We start from the raw sequence: 26,521 nt of genomic DNA on the forward strand, positions 1-26,521 counted from the left end.
GAAATCAAACGGTCTAATTAAACAAGGTAGCACCGTATTGGGATGGATCTTCAACAAACACGTAACTGCTCATTGCAAATCAATTAGTGATTCGAGATGAGGAAATGCGGTGCGAGATTCACCGATCTGCTAATATATTCATGATATACTCTTCAACACTGGATCAATTTGATCATTCCAATGAATTCTGGGTTGTCTGGAGCAACTGAGTTGCAAACAGCTATTGTTGCTGATTAGCATTTCATCAATCAGCTCCTCTATGATAGCTTGGCATTTGTAACCTGATTGTTGAGAGGGTATATTGCATGACTGAAAATCTTAGTGAATATATGAATATAAAAAGTTTCAATAAAATGACTTGAGAGAGTCGTTAGCGTAACATAGGAAAAATAACGTTTTGGATAACTTCTTTTGCATTAAAAAACGATGAGGCATATTGCCATCCATCCACCCATTTTTATACTTTAATATACTGATATGATGAGAAATAACTGGTGAGATTTTCATACTGGATGTGTGCAATAGAATCATTCTCAACTTATGTCACCAACGAACTTTGTTCTTCACGCCTCAACCGAATAATGTGTTTCGAACGTGTGGCGAAGTTCACCTCACCATCCCGATCGAATTAAAGAATCCAGAAGAAAGTTTCCTTCCAGTCCATGCTTGTATTCCAACTCATAACCTTGTAGACATTGACTTCATCCACATTTTCTCAGATATGTTTCTATCAGATACAACACTGCTTGGAGGATTGAAAAATTCCATCATAATATGGTGTTCTTTGGGGAAAATGTTCAAAATTATTCAAGGAAGATTATTAATGATTACTTGACTCATTCATGTTTCAACTATTCAAATATTGGGTGTCGAACCATTCGAAGTTGAAAAACTGGTCATCGTTTCAAAACATGAGTGTAATGTGTGATCATATGTGTGATGTAATATAACTGGGGACCCCCAGGTTGGAGAACTCGCTCATGAGTTGTTGAAATGTGATTTTCGAAATCAGCGAATTTCAATTATACAGAGTTTGTGAAAATTATAGGTTGGTGAACAGCTAAATATTTCTTTCACAAGAATAATTTGACAGTAGGTTTCATTGGGGATCCTATTTCAAATGGAAAATTAATCTTCAAGAATTACATTGTTGCTTCAACATTTTTGTCCCTCATACCAAATTCATTTTTTTGAATAAAAAAGTTATCATGTGATCCAGCTGAAACATGGTTTCAATACAGAGTTCCAAGAAAAAACGATTGGCGAAAACCGCACATTGATATCTCAAACCGTTTCAGTTTGTCAATGTAAAAGTTGTAAATTCAAGCTAACCAGCTAAAATCGCGCATGAAGGGGACTGTCTGTGTGAAAGCTATCAAATAGCTTCAGCTGATATAATAAATGGATGAATGGAAATACTATAGTAACTGCATAGACTCCAGCTGATCAAATGATAAATCACAACAATTATTTTTTCCTGTAAAAAGAGTCGAAGAATATGTGTGATCAAAATTTGAACCTCATTGACCAAATCCTTTGAAGTCTATAGCCGAACAAACCACACATATGGACAACGACTTCGGCCATGAGTCAAAAGTGAAAACTCGCTAACGCTCGTTCAATAATGTAATTGTAATATTATATTGTAATCACAATAGATCAAATAATGAGAGGGCTTCTTCTGTCTATAGGAATTCAATATTATACTAGTAGTTCTGTGAACAGTAAATAATGAGAGGGCTTCTTCTGTCTATAGGAATTCAATATTATACTAGTAGTTCTGTGAACAGTAGACCTCGCGCAGTTATAAAGCGCAGCCTCCTCTTATACTGTCCATCAGAGTAAATCCTGTCTGTATGTCGTGTCGGCGAGATATTGGTGTGAAAACGGCTAATGGCTGTTGGGATTGGTGTATCAAAAATGTTATCTCCTTCAAGATATACTGTCAATAGGACAGCCCGAATTCAAAGCAGAGAAATTTCGAGAGACAATACTATGTTATTTTAGTTATTAATTGCATGCGTTATTGCACGCAATCAATAGTTCATTTATTTATTCATTCACGAAGGAGACAACGGGTTTCCCCAAATATGTCTCCTTATCAATAAAAATTGTACATATACAGAAGAAAAGAGAAAAATAATATGAACTTACGCACTAATAAATAATACAGACAACAAAAATACCACCTAATTCAAAATGAAAAATACAAAGATTTCAAAAACTTATGAAAAAATGAAAAATAAAACAAATTGAGAATTCAAAATTCGAAAACTTTCAAACATGAAAGATATAATAACAAATAATGAACAAAAATTTTATCGATAGAATAAATTAATAACATTTATAACTGAACGACATCCGAAAACCATTGACTGTCAATCAGATCATGCTTACACTAGATGTAATTATTATCATATAACGCTTTCCGAAATTTAACGTGAAAAAACCAGAAGACATCTAGGCGCCCAGACAAGCTGTTATAAGTTCATTGCATCCTATTTAATAGTGCATAGAAATTGCATTCAATGAGGCATGCAATTTATAGTCTACACAGCTGCTGATTTTTAGATATTGAATTTTATTGTATTAATTGTTTAATCACTTGGCATGCGATTTATAATCCATCCGACAGCTGATTTATGATGAATAATATTTCCATAGTATGATTTTTACTCAATATTGACGTATAAAGGAGGCTTTTTTTTCCTTTCATATTATCCTTGATTTATGCAAAATCTCCAAAAACCTTGTATCAAAGTCGACGCGCAATTTAAAAAGGAACATACCTGTAAAATTTCATGAAAATCTATTACCGCGTTTCGCGGTAAATGCGCAACATATAAACAATTAAACATTCAAACATTTGAACATTTAAATATTAAAACATTTAAATATTAAAACATTTAAACATTTAAACTTTAAAAATTTAAACATTAAAATATTAAAACATTTAAATATTAAAACATTTTAACATTTAAACATTTAAACATTTAAACATTTAAACATTTAAACATTTAAACATTAAACATTTAAACATTTAAACATTTAAACATTTGAACATTAAAACATTTAACATTTAAACATTTAACATTTAAATATTAAAACATTTAAATATTAAAACATTTAAACATTTAAACATTTAAACATTTAAACATTTAAACATTAAACATTTAAACATTTAAACATTTGAACATTTAAACATTTGAATATTAAAACATTTAAACATTCAACATTTAAACATTTAAACATTAAACATTTAACATTAAACATTTAAACATTTAAACATTTAAACATTAAACATTTAAACATTTAAACATTCTCCATTGAATTATTGTTGGAATCATGTTTATTATAATATGTGAAACTTTCAATAAGTAACAACTTATCCCAATTTATATACTTCAAGAGAAAAAATTAGCTGTGAGATATTTAGTTCCAGAATGAATATATCAAGTAGATTGGAAATAATTGAAGTTTTGTTATTTTTTGCAGTTGCCAGTGTTGAGGGAACGACGCTCAACATTCCGAAAGTGAACAGGCTCCACATGGGAGCCTATCTATGTATAGCATCCAATGGAGTTCCTCCCACTCCAAGCAAACGTATCATGCTTATCGTACACTGTGAGTTATTTCCACCTTGAATAGATGTAGGCTATTGTACTTGCTTAAGAGCATCATCATTTTATCTCTTATTGACAGTTTCATCTGAAATCGAATAAATATTTAAAAATTCATTAAAAACTATAAATTGCAATAGAGTATTTGTGATTGTGATGGTATTCGGAAAATGTTCAATGTTGAATTTTGAATCTGTTCTCCGATTATTTTGATTTTTGAAGCATTTTAGATTTGAAAATCAGGCAGCAATGATCTTTGAGATCAGTTTTTAACACTACTTTTCAGATAATTCAAAACTGTTTCAATTGAAGTTATTTGAATTTTCATATAATTATCATTATTGTTGTCATTACAGAAATCAATTATTTTTGTAGAAAAATGTAATAATATTTATTTGAGCTTCAAAAATGAAAATGAAGATTAGGTATCGATTCACAGAGTGTTTTACACGATATTATTGGACTCAATAAAGGTATTTTCATTCTAAATCTTTCAATTTTTTTATTTCAAAATCACTCATGTGCAGATCAAATCGTTCAAACTATGATTTGTTGTGAAGTATAACAAAACTAATAATATCAATCTCTTGTCTTTTCTCCAGTCGCACCAATGATGACGATACAAAACCACTGATTGGAGCTCAGGAAGGGAACTCGGTGACTTTGGAATGCAATTCAGAGGCGTTTCCAAAGTCAATAAATTACTGGACAAAGGCGAATGGAGAGATAATAACTAGAAGTACGTGAACTTACAAATCAAATCTATCAAATATTATAATTTTTGCCTGCTCCAATGCTTCAGTTCAGTTTGCACAAACTCAATCAGCAACATTTTACCCGAAAAACAAATAAGTCGTTGGAAATCAAACGGTCTAATTAAACAAGTAGCACCGTATTGGGATGGATCTTCAACAACCGTAACTGCTCATTGCAAATCAATTAGTGATTCGAGATGAGGAAATGCGGTGCGAGATTCACCGATCTGCTAATATTCATGATATACTCTCTTCAACACTGGATCAATTTGATCATTCCAATGAATTCTGGGTTGTCTGGAGCAACTGAGTTGCAAACAGCTATTGTTGCTGATTAGCATTTCATCAATCAGCTCCTCTATGATAGCTTGGCATTTAACATTTAAACATTTAAACATTTAAACATTTAAACATTTAAACATTTAAACATTAAACATTTAAACATTTAACATTTAAACATTTAAACATTTAAACATTAAACATTTAAACATTAACATTTAAACTTTAAACATTTAAACATTCAAACATTTAAACATTTAACATTCAAACATTTAAACATTTAAAATTTAAACATTTAACATTAAACATTTAAACATTTAAACATTTAAACATTTAAACATTTAAACATTTAAAACATTTAAACATTTAAACATTTAAAAATTAAACATTTAAACATTTGAACATTTAAACATTTAAACATTTAAAATTTAAACATTTAAACATTTGAACATTTAAACATTTAAACATTTAAACATTTAACATTTAAACATTAAACATTTAAACATTTAAACATTTAAACATTTAAAATTTAAACATTTAACCATTTAAAACATTTAAACATTAAACATTTAAACATTAAACATTTAAACATTTAAACATTCAACATTTAAACATTTAAACATTTAAACATTAAACATTTAACATTCAAACATTTTAACATTTAAACATTAAACATTTAAAATTTAAACATTTAAAATTTAAACATTTAAACATTTAAACATTTAAAATTTAAACATTTAAACATTTAAACTTTAACATTTAAACATTTAACATTTAAAATTTAAACATTTAAACATTTAACCATTTAAAACATTTAAACATTTAAAATTTAAACATTTAACATTTAAACATTTAAACATTTAAACATTGAACATTTAAACATTTAAACATTGAAACATTTTAAACATTTAAACATTTAAACATTTTAACATTTAACATTTAAAATTTAAACATTTAAACATTAAACATTTAACATTTAACATTTAAACATTTAAACATTTAAACATTTAAACATTTAAACATTTAAACATTTAAACATTTAAACATTTAAACATTTAAACATTTAAACATTTAAACATTTGAACATTTAAACATTTAAACATTTAACATTTAAACATTTAAACATTTAAACATTTAAACATTTAAACATTTAAACATTTAAACATTTAAACATTTAAACATTTAAACATTTAACATTTAAACATTTAAACATTTAAACATTTAACATTAAACATTTAAACATTTAAACAGTTAAACATTTAAACATTTAAACATTCAAACATTTAAACATTTAAACATTTAAACATTTAAACATTTAAACATTTAAACATTTAAACATTTAAACATTTAAACATTTAAAATTTAAACATTTAAACATTTAACATTTAAACATTAAACATTTAAACATTTAAACATTAAACATTTAAACATTTAAACATTTAAACATTTAAACATTTAAACATTTAAACATTTAAACATTTAAACATTTAACATTAACATTTAAACATTTAAACATTTAAACATTTAAACATTTAAACATTTAAACATTTAAACATTTAAACATTTAAACATTAAACATTTAAACATTAAACATTTGAATATTTAAACATTTGAACATTTAAAAAGGAACATACCTGTCAAATTTCATGAAAATCTATTATCGCGTTTCGCCATAAATGCGCAACATATAAACATTTGAACATTAAGGGAAATGCGAAATCGTCGACTTGAATCTTAGACCTCACTTCGCTCGGTCAATAAATAGCAATTGATCACTCAAAAACCATATATTTGGATATTATAATAACTTCACAATAATTGGCGTACTTCATTGTGAAGGAGTAAAAAGTAAACTCGTATGGCTTTTGTTGGTGGGGAGTACCTTGCTGGAAGGACCCACCGCCTGAATATATAATTTGAGCTGACAATGGACCATACGACTGTCATACTTCAGCCGGGACCGACAGTTTAACGTATCCATCCGATAACACAGGAGTGATCTGGTTAAAAAATTTTTGGTTATGAGATAGGGTTTGAACCCGGGATCTCTATGCTGCTACGCAAGCACTCTATCCATTAGATCAAGGATCATTCAATTTTGAAGGAAAAATTGGCTCATATGTTTCACCCATTAATAGATAGATCTATCGTTGGTATTTTTCATCTACTACTTGCAACATTTAGAATGTGTCCGATAAACATTAAAAATTAGGAAGCTATAAGGTATTGAGATATGAGTAGGAAGAAAGGTTCACGGGAAAGGATATGGGTGTTTCAGTTCGTGGAAGAATGAAAAAGTTCTGCAAAACATTCATTAGAGTGCTGGTCCGTTCACTTTTGGATTGAGTGAAAATATAAATGGATAATATTACTCACACAGACTTCCATTCTCTAACATTTAAGAAACCATCTTGATTTGCATAACTCTTCGAACAGAGAGATTGATTGATTGATTGAGTACTTTATTTATGTAGATTACAATATATACTGGCTTATACACTTATATACAATAGCTTACAATACAGCAAAATTATAGATGAATTTACATAATATAGACTAGGAAAATAACTATAGAACTGTATATGATATGAAAAAGCAATTTGTAATATAATAACTATAGATAATAATCATATTGTTATGCATCTACATAAATTGGCGGAGCTTTGGACATATCAATGTCCATTCTTTGGGAAGAATAATAAAAATATCCTCCCCACTAACTCTCTACCAAAACGTTAATTTCGTTATTTAAACTAAGGATTTATTTATTAATGGAAATATTGTAAAAGTTTTAATCAATATGAATATTGAAGAGAAAAAAAAAACAGAAAATTGATAAAGTAAAATAATTATATAGATAGATAAGATCAAATAATTGATTAATAAAATGAAGTAGGCTGAAAGTAGATCAGGGTTATCAATTTCAGTAATATACAGCAGTATGCAGTGGATAATTGAAATAACATGAGTTTATATATATATATATATATATATTATATATATATATATTATATATATATATATATTATATATATATATATTATATATATATATATATATATATATATATATATATACAATTCGTTCTATAACATGGTTTAAAGGTTTATATTGGTGGAATGGGTGAGGGATGGTTGTCATGTGATCGTTCTAGGCCGGACAGTTTCAGTCATTTGCTCCAAAATATGTTTTTTTAAAGTCAGGTTGAAGCTCGCTCGGCTCTCGATAGACCTGATAGAAACAGGAAGTGTATTCCATGCACGACAGGCACTGACTAAGAAGGATTTTGTGAAAATAGTAGTTCGATGATTGGGTATCCTTAAAGTACTTTCTCCGGTTCTAGTATGTGAAGCATCTATCCTCCTACCTTCAGAGACAAATTTGAAATCATCTTTAAAATAGTTCGGATTACCGTATTTCAAGATATCTCTAACAAGCTTGACTATTCGAAAAAGCCTCTGATCGGGAAGCTTCAATGTTGAACTAGCAATGTGGGCTGGGGTGATATGATCATGGCGTTGGAGAGAGTAGACGAACGTAGACAATAATTTTGGCAACGCTGTAGTTTATCATTCAGAGTGACTTGCATATCGTTAAAAACAGAATTACAATACATTAAATGTGGGAAGATGAGAGATTGAAACAATAATAATTTAATGTTTCTAGGGAGGATATCGTGCATTTTCTTCAATGCATGCATGGCTGAGAATACCTTTTTACAAGTTTTGTTCACTTGTTCTGACCAGTCAAGAGTATTATTCATAATAATGCCTAAATTTTTAACTGAGCTACAGTAAGGAATGTCATTACCGTCTACACTAATTTTGTGAATCGATTCAAGGTCAATATTGTTTATAAGACGAGAATATCCAATTATAATGGGTTGTGTTTTGATGGGATTAAGCTTAAGGCCATTTTTCTTTGTCCATTCCACTATCGAATTGATATCCTGATTCATTATTCCAACTGTTTCATTATTTTTGTTATGGGACAGCTAAATAGATTTGAAGGTCGTCTGCATAAGTATGGAAACTGGAGATTTGATAATGGAAGAAAGGTCATTAGCATACAAAGTGAAGAGGAGAGGGCCTAAATTGAACCTTGTGGTACTCCATGCATAACGTTTTTCCAAGTTGACTTTTTGTCACCGACAGATACACATTGTTTCCTACCTAATAGATAGGATTAAACCAAACTAACGAGTTGCGACTGAAACCAAGAATAGCCAACTTATTCAGAAGGACTGTATGATCAACAGTATCGAATGCTTTAGAAAAATCAAATACGGTGAGGATGGTGCATTTTCTTTGGTCCATAGCTAACCTTATATCATCAGTGACACGAAGCAGAGCTGTCTCAGTTGAATGGAATTTTCTAAAGCCTGATTGAAAGTTATGAAGCTTACTATTGTTGTCTAGAAATTTTACAACTTGAGCATGAATGAGTCTTTCTAGCACTTTGGACAATGCAGGTAAAATACTGATTGGTCTAAAATCCTCAACTTTATTGGGTGATGGAACTTTATTTAGAGGGCGAACCAGAGCAAACTTCCAGTTTTCAGGGAAAATGCCTTCTTCAAGTGACTTGTTGAAAATGTATGTAATGGTTGGTAAAACAGCAAATAACATATTCTTGATAATTTAATAGGAATTTTGTCTACACCCGTAGCATTACTATGAATACGTTGAATTGCTCTGAAAGTGTCTTCTTCTGAGATTGGATGGAAATGAAATTGATCAGTGATTGGTAAATCTAAGTTTGTAACCTGCTCTTCAAGATCATCTATATGATTAGCAATGACAACTTCGTCGCGTTGGTTAGAGTGTGAAACGAAATGGTCATTTATATTATTCAATGGTAGTCAATTTGTGGATTCGATTTCTGTTTGCCAAGCCCGAATTCTTTTATTCCCTGCCAAAGTGATTTAGAGTCTTGTCTATTGTTGTCATAAACGAATTCAAGTACCTAATCTTTGAGTTCCGTAATTCCTGTTTACCCTATTTCTAAGGCTCCTATACTCTATCAAACTGTCCAAGTCAAATGTCTTTTTAAATTTTCTATGTGCTTTGTCTCTACGTCCCATCATCTTAAGTATGTCTTCAGTCATCCACGGTACTCGTCGTTTTCTATTATCCTCCTTGTCACATAAGGTGCATGTTTGTCATACAAAGTCAAAGTCCAATTCTCGAAAGTCTTGACCATGTCATCAACTGAGGGTAATGCTTCAATTTGATGCCATGGAGTCTGAGCCACATCAGTCAGGAAGGCAGCTTCATCAAAGTTTTTGAAGTCTCTATAGTGATAATTTTCTGTTCTGGCTTGGGTATCTTATGGGAAAGTACACAGTAGATCAAATCATGTCTAGAAATAGCTGGGACTGAGATTTGGCCTGCTTGAACACCTCATTGGGATCACTAACAATGAGAAGGTCAATGAGTGTGTCTGATTCATTAGTATGATGAGTTGGATCGAGGGGTAAAATAGTCATGTTTAAGCATTGGAAAATTGTAGTCAGTTGAAAGTAGTCAAAGTTACGATTCGTCATGTTCAAGTCGGTGTTCATATCCCCCATAACTAGTATACGGTTATAACAAGGCATAAGAGAAAGCAGGCATTTTCGAAATCTGTGAAATGACCTATTTTTGGTGGGCGATAACAGATACCAACGAGTAATTTATCATTACTAGATAAGGATAATTCAAGTAGCATAAACTCTGGTCTGGAACAATACTCTGTTTAGATGTGATTAAAACTTTTGTTTTGATACCATCTTTCACATAAATTGCTACACCCCCACAAGCTTTATTTAATCTATCGTTCCGGAAAAGATTATATCCAGGCAATGCAACAAAATTTGATGTAATACTAGGCTTCAAAAATGATTCGGAAATTCCGATTATATTGAAGTCCTGAAAACGGAAGATTGCTCTGAGTTCATCAATGTGGCAACTGAGGGATTGTACGTTAAGGTGAGCAGCCTTGAAAAGTTTTTTGAAGAGTGGAGCTTATTTGCTAGAAACGTACCTGCGTCATTATTACTATTATTGAAATAATCATACCTACTTGAGGGCGAGCGAGCTGACGTGTCAGTAAGAGGCATCATGGAAGCAGCAGACCAATCGTGAACCGACCTCAGAACGACACATGACGGGGGAAATGGGGATGAAACTGATAAAACTTAACCTAAATGAAAAAGTCTCTTGATTCGAGTGCATTCAGTATGCCTTGACAGTTCAGCTCCCTTCACTATTTAAAGCACTAGTTCAGAAATTCACTAAACACAATAAGATGTAGATGTGTGGAGTTTCGGTGATGAATAATCCTAATGGTGAATAAGATGAAGATTGAGGAAGAACTGGTAATGGGAGATCTGGTCCAGTGGAGATAGAGCGAGTAGGTATCCAGTAGTGGAAGAATCGGGTCCAAGTGGAGGTAGAGCGAGAAGGAATCCAGTAGTGGAAGATCGAGTCCAAGTGGAGACAGAGAGAGATGGAATCCAGTGGTGGAAAATCGAGTCCAAGTGGAGATAGAGAGAGATGAAATCCAGTAGTGGAAGATCGTGTTCATGGTGGAGATAGAGCGAAATGGGATCCAGTAAACTGAAAAAGAGAAGAAGAAGCCAGCAGAAAAACGAAAAATCTTTGAAGAAGGTTATCAATAGAGGAAAGATACATAATATAACTGATAATGAATATATTCGCATAAAATTGAAGAGGAATAGTATGATTTAATGTGGGAAAGAATCGATATTATATGGATAAATATATGGATATTATAATATAATATATGGATATTAGTAGAGGTAATCAGATAGAAAGAGAAAAGGTAGAAAGATAAATAGATATAGAAAGAAAATAACATTTGAACATGCTGGATAGCTAGTGGAAAAATCGCAGGGAAATATGATAATAATAGGGAAGAAAAAGAATAGAAAGAAGGAATGTGCACAAATTGCGAAGAACTTATGAAACTGAACTATAGAATAAGAAATGGAACATCGCATTGTGATCTTGAATTAATCAAGGAGAGAAGAAAAAGAAGAAAAGAAAAAGAAGAGAAGAAGAAGAAGAAGAAGAGAAGAAGAGAAGAAGAAGAAGAAGAGAAGAAGAAGAAGAAGAAGAGAAGAGAAGAAAAGAAAAAGAAGAAGAAGAAGAAGAAGAAGAAGAGAAGAAGAAGAAGAGAAGAAGAAGAAGAAGAAAAGAAGAAGAAAGAAGAGAAGAAGAAAAAGAAGAAGAAGAAGAAGAAGAAGAAGACGAAGAAGAAGAAGAAGAGAGAAGAAGAAGAAGAAAAGAAGAAGAAGAAGAAGAAGAAGAAGAAAAGAAGAAAAGAAGAAGAAGAAGGAAGAAGAAGAAGAAGGAAGAAGAAGAAGAAGAAGAAGAAGAAGAAGAAGAAGAAGAAGAAGAAAGAAGAAGAAGAAGAAGAAGAAGAAGAAGAAGACTAAGAAGAAAAGAAGAAGAAGAAGAAGAAGAAGAATAAGAAGAAGAAGAAGAAAAGAAGAAGAAGAAGAAAGAAGAAGAGAAGAAGAAGAAGAAGAAAAGAAAAGAAGAAGAAGAAAAGAAGAAGAAGAATAGAAAAGAATAATAATCATCATCGCAAACACAATATTCAAGTAATCATTATAAATATAAGATCAATAAGAGAAACGAGAAAGAAAAAATAAGGAGTAGAGGAGACGATGGAGAAAGTGCTAGATTATTTTAGATGAGTTTTAAATAGTATTGAACGGTGAAGTATGAAAAATATTATATAGTATTAGAAGTATAATTAACTATTGGAGTTGCAATAACGATAAAAGTAGTAAATTGAGAACTGTAATAGTTTAGTGATGATGTCTAAGATAACGTTAATGAAACACAGCCCCTATATAAGCATATGAACAGACTACCCACCCCTCTGTTCTATCAATAATTCTTCACACATTAGCTTCTATTGTTCAGCTGTGGCAACAGTAGAAGATATCATTATATAGAAGAGATTACTATCTTTACCTATAGATTACATCCATATCTATAACGTATGTTAATCATCCAATTTATTTGAAATTCAGCATTTAGAAAATTATTAATTATGGAAATAATTTTGGTAAGAGATGTAATAATTATTAGTAAGAATAGAGATAATGATTCTCTAAGTACCCTCTGGAGTATAGTAGTTGATGCATTGAACGTAGTTTTGGGAATTAATATCAAGATAAATTATTAATCAGTATTAACAAATGTGGATCTCCTTAGTTTGAAATAATTGCCTCATGTATAATCATAAATAGCAGTGGAAAGATTCATTTATAGAACAGAAAGCCAGCTCATGAAAAATGCCAAGGTATATCTACTGTGAAATGTATTAATACGAATTTCCTATTATTGTAGTGAAGGGCACCTTAGTCATCGAATCCTGAAATGATTTAATTTACCTTTATTTTTTGAAGGTCGGTCATCCTCTCGACTGTGTGGACCCTCTTGGATCCTCCCTCGCCGATAGAGATCTTGATCCTCCCGTCCGATGACCAGACATTCCTATGCCCATGACGGTCGGCCGCAGCGTTGAGGATCTTGAGACGCTCCGCAGTCAGATCCTCGCGAATGGTGACGCCGGAACCCTTCAGCTTCCTCTTAGCGTCGAAGATCATCTTCCTGGTCCGGTAGCTGCAGAGTCGTACTATGATGGGTCGGTCCTTGGGTTTAGCTTGCCCTTGTTGAGGTGGTTGACGCCTTCCAACGCGATGCGAGCGGTTTACATCCGCCAGAGTCACGGGCACGTTCAGCTTCTTGTTGAAGACATCGAGCGCCAGCAGGTCCGTGTCTTCTTTGTCGCTCTCCGGGATCCCAAAAATACGTATGGAATGTCGGCGCCCATATTGCTCGAGGTCGTCGACCTTCAGGTGACAAGACACCTCTAGCTCACGAATTCTATCGTGCAGCTGTTTGTTCTCCTCCTTCAATGCCTGAAGTTCCTCAAGATAGACTTCACTGCCATTGATACAGCACAATGGACAGACTCTTCGATTTGCTGTCGAATAATTCGGAGGGTCTCTTCAGACAGTGATCCAGAAATAGCTGGCCCTGGCTTCGGAGCATTGACCTCATTCCTCGGTGTGCCTCTGTTCGGTCGAACCATCGTGTACCGTTAGGTGGATTTACACTTTTACAGGCGAGAAGGTAGACTGAAGAATTAGGAATGTTTTTTCAAGATAAATAAAAAGAGTGTGAGTTAATCAAAAATATAATTTCACTATTGAATTAAGCTCGAGAAACTGAATAACTAGATGTATAATTTGAAGTGAATTGAACTGTATAACCCTACGAAATATCTGTTAGAAGACGGAGCCGAACTGACACACGTTTACTCACTCGACATAACCAAGAGAGAGAAAGAGAGTTTCAATCAAATTAGACAGAACAAGTCGATAATTGCAACACAACTACGAAGTTTGTTTGAGTGGATGTGAGAGAAGTTGCGGTAGTCCACTTACATCCTATTTTTCTCGAATAAGGTACCCAGCTTCTCGAGAAACTTTGATCGATAGCAAACTATATGTAACAGAAAGTTCTAATAGAATCAACTCTCGGATTGCACCAGCTGAGATAAACTTTAATAATGGATAAGCTTTCTGCACTGTAAGAAGTAGAGATTGAAGTTTAGATGATGTAACGAGCTCGATACATTTCAGCCATGTCGTGTATCTTGGTGCAGTACATTATACTAGAGATAACAATCATTCTCTATCCTCTTTCTTGAATGACCATTCTCTAGAATCAACTTTCCCTTCAATGTATGATACTTTTCGAACGAGCGTTAGCGATTTCTCAATTTTGACTCAAGGCTAAAATCGTTTTCTGTCTGTGTGTGAATGTTTGTCTGTTTGTCCGTATGTTCTACAATAGCTTTCGAAATATTTGATCAATTGATTCCAAATTTTGAACATAACATATTCTTCGAACCTTTTCACACATCAAGTTCATCGGACAACGAAACTGACTCACTCCTTTGTCCTTTTTTAGGAAGTGCATAAGAAAAACATTCGATGTGACTTATCATTCAGTCAGCTGGATATTAATTGCATGCAATTAAAAATTTCTCATCCATTGATAACAGCTGATGCTATTTAGGAGCTATCACAGATATCACATACACTTTCCTTTATGCGCCGACATAAACTTTTCATCAATAGTAGATCAACACCTGCCAATACCCTGTGAACAGATGGTTATGGGAGAACATCCATTTCAGATTTGAGGATAATGATGATGATTATTATATTGGACGAGAGTGTGTAGATTTTCCATTGATTTGCAGATCTTATATTGTTTACGATGATAATAATAATACTGAGGGCTATGCCCACATAAGCTCTTAGGCTCGTGCGTGGGTAATGAGTGAGAGGGATGATGAGAGATGACTACTTTTCAGGTAGACGGGACCTACGATGTAGCGTGTCCTCAGGAAGACGTTTATTCACTTTATCTATGTGATTCTGCTCATCATAATGATGTTTAAAATTTTATAATAGAATTATCAAATTTCAATTAAAAGCCTAATTATCACTCAGAAAAATTTCACATTGAACAAATGAATGATATTAGCTTCTCTGTATACTAAGGCATATCCTGAACATATTCCATTCTATTTTGTGAACTTTTTCCAGATTCCAAGTATGAGCCCGAACTACATGATGTGAACGCTTATAAGAGTCAAATGAGATTGACAATAAATTATGTAGAGGAAGAAGACTATACAACTTATAAATGTATCGCGAAGAACTCATTAGGAGAGACTGATGGTTCAATAAAACTATACCGTAAGTATTTTAATAATTTTTCAAGGATCATTATACTAGTTGACAACTGTTATGATTACTAGAGATATTCAATCCATTCATGTGATTGAGGTAAATACGATCTTCTTATACTTTTAACCGTATGCAATAATCGTAGGGCTATGCAATATGCTGTTCCAGTTATTTGGATTTCTGAATTAAAACAATCTATGTCTATGTAATATTTATATTCTGAGCCACTTTTCGCAACTTACATCTACATCTTTGAGCTTCCAATATAATATCTATAATCATTAGTATTCGGCACGCAGCATAACTCATAGTTTGGAATCACACCGGCCGTATTATTATGAATATTATAAATTTATTTATAAGAATAAATAAAAACAATATTATACTTCTTATTCTCTCAGTAACAATGCTACAATGGAGTCACTTATAACTGTAATAATAATTATCATAAATAATAATTCACTCCGCATTGATTTTTTTTTCAAGACTACGTCCCAAAAAATCTAGCTATAAGACACGTCAGATCAATTATTTTACATAATCAACACTTAGTTTACATAATTCAACACCAAGTGAATCAAACCTAGTGTTGGTTTAAAAGGAGCTCTTGTACACGTGTACTGTTTGAATATGTTGAGATGAAGAATTCTAGATTTTGTATCCCACAAACTGAGGTTTATTCTGGTTTTATTCGGCAACATACTCCATAAGTATGAGAACTCAGTCGATTTGAGGAAAGTTAAGCACAGCTCATGGAATTCAGAATAAGAATAAAAAAGAAGAGTTATGTCTTAAACAATTTATATCTATTTTGCAGATATACCAGGTCCTTCAACAACAACACAATCAACTGCTGCTACTGACCTTCCACTGGCTAGAAAAGGTAGAACGGATGATTATATTATCATCAATAATAATATGAATAATTAACAAACTGATCAGCTAAAACTTGCAAATGCACCATATATTTCACAATTTCTCATTTGAACCTGTTTGCTATGATAGGTCCCTTTATCACAATGTACCCACCTAAGCAGTGGAGCTTTGATGAGGTGTGATGACACAATCTTGGCAAGCATTAAGACATTCAGCCTCTCCCGTGACGAGACATTCGATCAAAGGCCGACTGGCCACTGGCTATGGGTATTGTTGAAGGTGTCTCAATTGCACACAGCATTATTACTAATTGGTTTCCTGCTGTTCAAGCCAAGCTACGAACTACTTAACTTAAGCTTTGAGACTGATATCAGCCATATACTCCAAATTATACTATTCAGCTCTATAAATAATGTTATCCGATTCTCATCTCAAACTAATATTGCTCTCCAATTTGAAATTGTAATATCCAATTGAATAAGTCTATTTTATCAATTTCCCTATGATAATTGATTGTCAATGGCAAATAGAAGATCGAATCAGGTTTAATATTGTTCTATGCTGCGCTGGAAATATTCGTAAACATTTGATGATGAAAAGGAAACCGTTCAGTATAATATTTATTTTTGTTAATCTCGCTCGATATTTGGTTTAAAACCAGATACACTCGGAACGCCAGCATTGGTTGAATGGCAAAGGTTGGTTCTTATTGAAATTTAACCTACTCTCATTTGTATCATATTTTGTTTCATCCTTGTTCATATTCTAACTATCTTTGTCTATTATTTTATTGATTCGACATCCCATTATTGATGTGATTTTTCCAGAGGTTCAAGTCGTCCAACATAAGCCAAGAGAACGATTATCTTCGCCTTCCAAGTCTGAGGGCGAAAATAATGACATTTCACGAACCAGTGACATCTCATCCAAAAAAGGTGATTCATCGAGACATACAAATCCTTGTTCTGATGAATCTACAATCCATACTGTAATCTGTACCGATAGATTTAAAAAAAATTGTTTTTGAGTCCAGGAGCTGTTTTGTTTTTCGCTGGTGTGGTGATGTTGTAGAGTGGGGAAATAATCAATTTCAATATTATTTCAATCATATTTGAGGGAGATATTCATTGAAGTTTTCTCAGTTATCGAAGTTGATAGTTTGACATGTTATGTAACCTTACTGACTACCCATAATTCAATGTCATTCTTGTTTTTCATTAATATATTTATTTTCCCAACTATCTTTAATAACTTGTATATTTTTCATTCAAATCAACTGGGTGATTGATAATCAAAAGCTGAAAATAGATTCATTTTACATTTTTTTAATATCCCACATTCATTCTATCCTATAACATATAAGAGATAGACATATTTTTTATCGGCAGTCACATGAAACTGCTCAAAACTTACTGATTCAAAATAACGTCAACGAAGCTCATTCAGGTGCCGTTTGTAAACTCCATACCTCAGCCAGCCAGGTCATACGATTATTATTGTACAATTATCATGAATCCTACTATCATTTAATTGTACATCTAACCTTAGACCAGTTATAGAATAGGCACGTTGGGAAGTCTAGCCTCTGAAGCCAACATCTACTGCCAAATCCACCCATTTTGACGTCACAACCAAGCTAACAACAATGTAAGTTAAACAACACCACAAACACTTACACAACAAACTCAAAAAAGTTTTCTATAATTTCTTTATGATACGTGACGTCACTCTTGTGACGTCAAGATGGGTGGATTTTGCTGTAGATGTTGGCTTCATCGACTTTCAGTATGAATATACAATGAGCCGTGTCTATTCTATAACTGGTCTAAGCATCTAACGACCTATTCAGAGCAGCTGTGAATAGAATAAAAATCGCCATCATGATAGCCAACCTCTGCCATGGAGACGGTACATGAAGAAGAAGAAGTATGTTACGTAAGTCCATTAACGATAATTCTCAGCATGAGTAGGCCTATGATTGTTTCTGCAAGAAACGTAGTTGAGGGCAGAGTTATCATTCTAATGCGGTAAATACGTTACCGTACAAGTTACGTACAATACTTTTTGTCATTCTTATCTGAGAAAGGATAATATTGCTGAGAAACAGAAACCATTACCTGCTGCTGCTCGAGTTACTGCATTCTATGAACATGGCCCAGCTTATAGCGGTTAGTTCATAACAGACAGACCCATCGAGCTCAAATAAAATAATAAAAGCATATGTTACAAGAACTCAGTGGGCAGTGCCTCCAAGAGCTATTTATTTTCTAGAAGGCAGAATGAGGATAGGAATTCTAATCTGGAACAGTTTGATTGGAATAATAAATGTATTCAGATGTTTTTTGATCATAAAGTCATGAAGGTAAACTTCGCATTAAAGCTCTCAACAATAAGAAGTTTAAATTGTTACAAATTGCAACTGAAGACTATACCGCTACCTACAGGTCATTTTGCCAACTATTTGTAATTTCATGATTGTAGTTAACGAAACTCTCACCTGGAGCGCTGAAGACAGCTGTTTGGGTGTTCCTATTTTAGAACTGAGAAACATACTCGACTGTTAGTGGAGAAAACATATTATAATGATCTCTTCACAGTATAGTATTCTGAGAAGGAAATCACATGTTTGCTTGTTCTGTAGAAAACTGTTTACCGGCTTGATTTGATGCATGGAAAAACAGCTGATAATGAGTAAGTATGAAAAAAAAATTTTCTGAGAAGAAAATGAATAGCAAATACAAAGTTTGAATGGTTGTAATCATTGTTTCCCGTTGTTAACTATTAACCAAATCAGTTAGTCCCGTTAACTGAGTCCTGTTAACTGGACATTAATCCCTGATGGAATGTTCATCTTTTGAAAAAATTGCCGAATTATTTGCATGATCTCCATTTACTTGATGTTATGCATATCATTCTAGGATTCTATCTTTTATTCAATCTTTCCAGTCAAAATACCACATTCATTTGTTAACTATGAAGAATGGTTATGTTCGATCGATTTTAATGTGCTACAATATTGATGGATTTTATATAATGGTGTTGATGGGCTTTCGAACATCATTATTATTCTCAATGAATGAGGCTAAAAAGTGAAGGGCTACATATAGTAGCACTCAGTTGACAGGCAGGTGAATGCGACCAGATCAAACATTAGCACGGCAGTAGAATGCGTAAAACCCCTTCAATGAGCAGGCAAACTGGCATTCTCGCCTTTGATAACGAAAGCGACGTAAACAGCATTAAAATTCGGCAGTGAATCGGGCGACTACAGCTTACGTTTTGCCCAGCTCTGAAGGACGCGGGAATAGAGTCCCCACATTCATTAGCGGTGAGCGTGCTCTTTTTTGAGAACGACTTCTTCATTCTCCTCTTCCTCTTGCTCATCCTGCTTCTCATTCCTCTCCACCTTTCCTCCTTCACCACCACCATCCTTCTCCTACAACCCCTTATTCCATCACATCTTCCTCTTTTTCCAAACTCTCCCTTGTTCTTCTCCTCCCACTACCATTCTCGTCCTCATCATCCAACTCTTTCTCGTCCTCTCCATTCTGGTCTCTATCAAGTCTTTACCTCCTTCTCCAATTTCATATTTTCCAGTTCTCCAAACTTCTTTTCTTTTTTTGCTTTATCTCCTCCTTCTTCTTCTCATCCTTATTCTTTTCATCCTCCTTCCACTCGGCCTCCTCCTTTCCCTCCTCTTCTTCCTACTCCTCCTCTTCCTCCTTCTCCTCCTTCTCCTCCTTCTCCTCCTTCTCCTCCTTCTCCTCCTTCTCCTCCTTCTCCTCCTTCTCCTCCTTCTCCTCCTTCTCCTCCTTCTCCTCCTTCTCCTCCTTCTCCTCCTTCTCCTCCTTCTCCTCCTTCTCCTCCTTCTCCTCCTCCTCCTTCTCCTCCTTCTCCTCCTTCTCCTCCTTCTCCTCCTTCTCCTCCTTCTCCTCTCCTCCTTCTCCTTCTCCTCCTCCTTCTCCTCCTTCCCTCCTTCTCCTCCTTCTCCTCCTTCTCCTCCTTCTCCTCCTCCTTCTCCTCCTTCTCCTTCTTCTCCTCCTTCTCCTCCTTCTCCTCCTTCTCCTCCTTCTCCTCCTTCTCCTCCTTCTCCTCTTTCTTCTCCTTCTCTTCCTTCTCCTACTTATCCTCCTTTTCCTCCATCTCATCCTTCCCCTCTTCACCTCCTTCTCCACCTTCTCCTCCATCTCCTTCTTCTCCTCCTTTACCTCTTTTTTCGCCTCCTCCTCATAGTTCTCTTCCTTATCCTTCTGCCTTTACCCCTTTCCTCTTCAATGATCCACCTCGTACACTTTATTATGCATTCTCCTATTCCATCATCTAATCCTTCTTCTTCATCATCATGCTTCTACTTTTCCTGCTCCGCTATCCTATTTTTCGCTTTCCTTTTCCTTCCCCCTCGATTTATTCTGAATTCCGATAACTTTCCTTTCATCATGTGATGCCTCCCCACTAACGAGGCCAAATGTTACGGAAATCCTTTTCTTTGTTGGTGCCATGAAATTATTTCGAACTGACAGCTAACATAACAAGTGTTGATGGGCTAGACCTATCAATGCTTCTCAATTCTATTCATTCCCCAGCAACGGAAAAGTCAAATAAGACTAGCTCTTTTTGTTGGCCAATCTCTGCATTCATTTTTATTGGAGCTGAGCTGTAACACTACCTGGAATTCCATAATAACTCCAAATATTCACATCACAAACGAGTCACTGAACATATCATGACATTCACATGTTCATTCACATGACATATCATGTGAATATAATTGGAGCATTTGAATGTCAGTTGACATAATTGTCATAATTCTCATAATTCAAAAATCTCATAATTGGAACATCTGAAATTCCCGTTCCGATGAAGTCATTGGACCATTGGAATAATTAACGGCCTGAATTCATGGAATTAGTCAATTTCCTGATTCTTTCTCAGTGATAATCTCCCATGATTAGATGCGTTATGAAAGGCGATTCAAATTATTATAAAATCACTCATTCCCAAGAAACATCCATTGCAAGCTTCTATTTAGCCATGGTGTTTCTGGGAAACATAGAATTGAACTGGTATTTGCCATTGGGATTGTGAATGCCAGAATGAATGTTTTTTTCCAGATTAATATGAAAATATTACTGATTAGTTTTTCAATCCCATCGTACTTTTGAACCTGCTTTTGTATTTGTAAACTTGATATCTACATATTCTAGGATATGAAAGATAATTAACGGTCTCTAAAAAACCGATCGATTTTCCAGAGCACAATGATTCAAGATACTCATCGATATCTATCTGTTCTATGAAGAAAGGGATTGTCTCAAACATCTACGGGATACGTAATTCACATTTGACGCATCATCACGTCTCAACTTCCAAGCTGATTAACTAGGAATTATGCTGGAAAAAATCTCAATTTACCGAGAATTTTTATAGACCCATTTCAAATTTTAGTTGATCAATCAATTATAATTCGAACTTCTACAGATCAAATTATGATTGATTCAAATCAGAACTGATTTTACAGATTAAACTTCCCTATATAAAGTTACTGTAAGTGTCAACTAACTCTTGAAAACGTTAGATTTGATAGTTTCGTTTTTTATGTACTCATTTATCTCATTTTGTACGATTCATTAGTATTTCCAAATGTGAAGAATTCTTGAACAAATTCTTAGACAAATCGTCAAATTCCCCCTTTCAAAAGAAATATTCAGCTGTTTCCATACTTTTCACCAACTCTACTTTTTTCCATAAGTTTCAAATATCCCACTATTGCGAAGAAGAATTAAACCGAATCAAAGAGGGATTCTTGGAAAGGATTATTATTGTGTTGTAGCTTATTGGCGACTGTAAACTGGGGGTGTTATTATCAACAGTACTAAAAATATACAATAAGAGTAGCCTAGTCTGAAGGAGTCAGTGAAATTCGTGTGAAGCGGGTTGCCGATTAGCCCCTTCTCATTGTCAGTATTTTTGGTAGAGGATCCGAGCGTTGGCTGCATGCTGGGTGGAAAGAGACAACGATATGGAGAAAAGTGACGGTGGAATGAGAGAGGAGATTAGGAATTGAAGAGATTAGATAACGGAGAATGAAGAGGAATACAATGATGATTTCAAAGAATATGGAAAAGGGATGCAATAAGGAAAGATATAATGAAAATCACTGAGATAAGAAGACGACCGTCAGCAGAAAAGAGAGTAATGTGATACAGGAAGATTGCGAGAGGGGTTGAGTGAACATCTGTATAAGGGCAAGAAATGAACAATTCAGTTGAATAAGATTATACAAGAGTCAGGGAAATGGAAATGTGGAGATTTGAAGAGCAGAATGGACTTCAGCTGTAGAAATAGATAATATAAAGGGAGAGACGAGGAAGGAGGAGAAGAGAAAAGGATGGAGAGGGAGGAAATGGAGAAGGAATTTATATATAGGAAAGGGAGAATAGGTGTAGGGACATGAAAGTAGGAGAAGACAAGGAGAAGAAGAGAAGAAGAAAAAGAAAAAGAAAAAAAAGAAGAAGAAGAAGAAGAGAAGAAGAAGAAGTAGAAGAAGAAGAAAGAAGAAGAAGAAGAAGAAGAAGAAGAAGAAGAAGAAGAAGAAGAAGAAGAGAAGAAGAAGAAGAAGAAGAAGAAGTAGTAGAAGAAGAAGAAAAAACTGAGATGATGCAAAATATGGAGATGATTGAGATGAAGAAGAAAAGGGTAGAAATGATCAGAGGGAAGGAACGGGGAAAGAGAGGAAGGTGAAGGAGGAGGAGAAGCAGAAGGACATAGTGGAGGTATAATTTATCAGGAGGAGAAACAGGAGACTAGAGAGAAGTGGAAAAAGATGAAGGAATGCAAAAAGAGGAATCCGCCTGTTTGTATACGTCTGTCTGCTACTGTATTCATTCGCTTTAAAGAATCTCAAGATTACTAACTGGTCGGAGAGCAGGATTGAAAGATGATACCGATACGAATATGAAAATAAAGAAAGAGAATATTAAGATTATAGTTGAATGTTTAGCGAAAAGGAGAACATAGAAGAAAGAAGATAAATAAAAATGAGATAAGTTGATGGAAGTAAAACGACTGGGCTGGGGAAGTGAGATATTAAGAATCAGCAACAGCAACCAAACAGCAAGACGCCTGGTATGGTTGGTGGGGGGGGGGGGCATGGACCACCCTCTGCTAGTAGTGCCAACTGGGTCATCATTTCTTAGTATTCTGTTCAATGGCCAAATATGGCACTGTGCAAGGAAGGCCTTCTCTAAACAGTTACGCTCGTTTTTTTTCTGTACTTCTACCATTCAACGCCTTTCTCACTTGAGTGAAATTCAATACCCACTATCTTCCTTCAACAATTCATTTCACTAGAGTAGTTATTAAATTTCTCCTTGATATGATTATAATATTAGCCGAATGAATGGAACGCGAAAAAGTCATCTTTTTTTTCAATCATTAGTTATTCGAATGGAATATATTTTTATTATAACTGAAATTAAAATTTATTGAATTGAATTGAATTGCTGCCTCAATTAGAATCTAGTGGAGGAGGAGAATTAAATAGAATTTGGGAAGGATCATTCGTTTTCTAATAAATCCTCATAACTCGAGGAGATAAAAAAGAACACCAGAAATATACTTGTTTACAATCAATTAATGTGAATAAATTGCGGATCTGCTATAGTGGTTGATTCCCTCTCCTTATTCATCTCTGGAGTACCTTATTAGGTTGAGTTTTATTAGTGAGTAGCTTCTTTTGTGATTCTTGATTCAGATGAATATAGAGAATCAGAATGATGGATATACTTTTCATGATCGAAAAGTCATGCACATCGATACGCATCAAAGTTTCATTTATATGTGCGTGACTTTTCGATCTCTCTGTACTTGTGAATTAATAAATCAATACCGTATAATCAGAGTTCATTTGAAGAGACATTTCCACTGATTTCTCTTAATAATCAGAAAATTTTCTACTAAATATAAGATTCAAGCATTGCAAGATATTGTGATTATTTGACAACTCCATAGATTCTACTATGCTCATGGATTTGATGCATTGTTTTCAATTGGGGTGCGCATACCTATACGATGTGGATAGGCATGCGCACTCCAATTGAAAACAATCCATCAAATTTAATCGTCCGATCCGTCCGATGCGTGCCGTCCGTCCGATGACGATCTGTGTGCGCCTACCTTCAGAGTTTATTTGAAGAGACATTTCCACTGATTTCTCTTCATAATCAGACAATTTTCTACTCAATATTGGATTCAAGCATTGCAGATATTGTGATTATTTGACAACTCCATAGATTCTACTATGCTCATAGAACTTTCAATTCAATTTCATTTCAAAATTAAAAAAAAAATTATGTATTTTCCAGATGGAACAACAAAGAGAAAACTGAAGAAAACGGCACCAGAAGTGGCACAAGCAGCATCTTCAAGCGGATCGTTTGCGAGAGTGTGTGTGTATTCGCTGAGGCTCTCGTTGGGACTGGTTTTGCTCACTCTACCTCTGTAAAGAAAAGACTTGTACTTGTTATAAAAAATCATGAACAATCAATTTATTTGTATTTTCTTCCCATTGATTTTTGATGTTTATCGAGTCGAAATGTCGAGTTGGAAGTGAAGATGCTTTAAGAACTGTGAATATTCATAGCTTGTTCATTCATATTCGTGTAAGATATGGAACTGGATTATTGAATCAGGCTCAGAAGTAATTTTAAACTTTTATTGAAGATATATTCTTTATTTCCCGTTCCCACTAATTTATGTCAGTGTACCAATCATGTTCTTACTCATGTTCTCATGTTACTCACGTTCTTATAGTCATGTTCATGAAACACAAAATTTGAAAAATGTCTTACACAAGTTACTTGTTTTGTGGTTCAAGAAGAAGTGATGAAAATTGAAAAGTACAGAAAATTATAATATTTGGTACGATTTTTGTTAGATTTGAAAAATATGTAGATTGCAAAAAAATTTAGTTGTATGGATTTGAATCAGTAAAGATTATGCAATTCAATGTTCAAATATATGAATTCCAATAATATTCGAGAAATATTCTTTCAAGTATCAAAACTGGTTTCACTCAAACAATTGATTTCGTTGAGTAATGAGTCTCTGCAAACTCTATGTGAATTCCAATTCGTATTGGAGGGTTGACTGAAAGAGAGGGCCGTCTGTGCCCTAACTCCGCCCTCCTAGGTAAAAATAAAGGCAGCTATTCTATTCTATTCTAAATTCTCTGTAACAAATAATTATTGTGTTTGATCAGAATTCTGATGGGTTTTCGATATCAACCAATATTCTCATTCCAAATCAATCAATAATCATATTCATAGAATAGTATCATAGAACCCTTTTTTGAAATAAATATAAATGATAGATTAGAAATACAAATCAAAACAATTATATTGTTTCAATTATTAAAATAACTAATTATTAGTTTCGATGTTCTACATCGTCTTCAGATTTTAAAAAAGGAATTTTAGTTCATTTCTTGTTTTAATTTGGGTTTTGAATCTATTAATTCATATTAATTCCTGAAAGGGTACTATAATGCTATTTTATAAATAAAAATATGTGGCACTGATTACATACATTATTTGACAATATAGTTGCTCTCATTTCTGAATTAATTGCATATAATATATATAAGATATATTATATCTTTATACGCAGTGTTACTAACCAATGCTATCTTTATTGAATTTAATTGTTAAGTATGAGATATCATCCCAATAAAACTTTTAAATGTAGCGTTATTCCAAACAATAGTTGAAAAAAGCAGAACAGTACAATCAGATTGGATCTCCACTTGAAATGAAATTACCATCTTCAGATTCGGATGAACTAGGGGTAAATTTACTCATACAATCGAATTGGATAATCGCAAACGGAACCAATAATAATTATTGATGAAAATAGAATAATTATCATGGAAACGAGTATATCAAATTTCTAGAGCCATCGCGGATGATTTGCTATTCATGAAACATAATTTATTTTGTACTATTCATAATAATGGAATTTAATATCCATCAATAAAGAGAATTCAATATCATACTGAGAGGGCCGAATTCCATTCCCACCTAGGAAAAATTTACTAGTGTTACAGATATAAATTGTGAGTAGCGTTGATCAGTTATTGTACTGCAATTATTTTCCTCATGAAATAAAATTTTTATTCATCCTGAACAATAATTATCATGCAAATTGAA

The 26,521-nt window shown here is 33.5% G+C and overlaps 1 protein-coding gene across 2 annotated transcripts in view; it reads left to right on the top strand.

Annotated features, from left to right (window-relative positions):
* The window catches only part of LOC111053150 (limbic system-associated membrane protein), a 267,005-nt gene extending 240,759 nt beyond the window's left edge, over positions 1 to 26,246 (top strand). Inside the window, exons 7-10 of one of the 2 annotated variants that reach the window (XM_039420260.1) lie at positions 15,297 to 15,449; positions 16,258 to 16,323; positions 17,144 to 17,251; positions 24,680 to 26,246. In XM_039420260.1, the coding sequence (XP_039276194.1) occupies positions 15,297 to 15,449; positions 16,258 to 16,323; positions 17,144 to 17,251; positions 24,680 to 24,819 (467 nt within the window). In that variant the 3' untranslated portion in view covers positions 24,820 to 26,246. The remainder of the gene's footprint in view (positions 1 to 15,296; positions 15,450 to 16,257; positions 16,324 to 17,143; positions 17,252 to 24,679) is intronic. The other variant, XM_039420267.1, reaches the window with a different exon arrangement.
* The last annotated feature ends 275 nt before the right edge of the window (positions 26,247 to 26,521 follow it).

Source organism: Nilaparvata lugens, chromosome 1, assembly GCF_014356525.2.
Source record: "Nilaparvata lugens isolate BPH chromosome 1, ASM1435652v1, whole genome shotgun sequence".
In the NCBI taxonomy this organism is placed as follows: domain Eukaryota; kingdom Metazoa; phylum Arthropoda; class Insecta; order Hemiptera; family Delphacidae; genus Nilaparvata; species Nilaparvata lugens.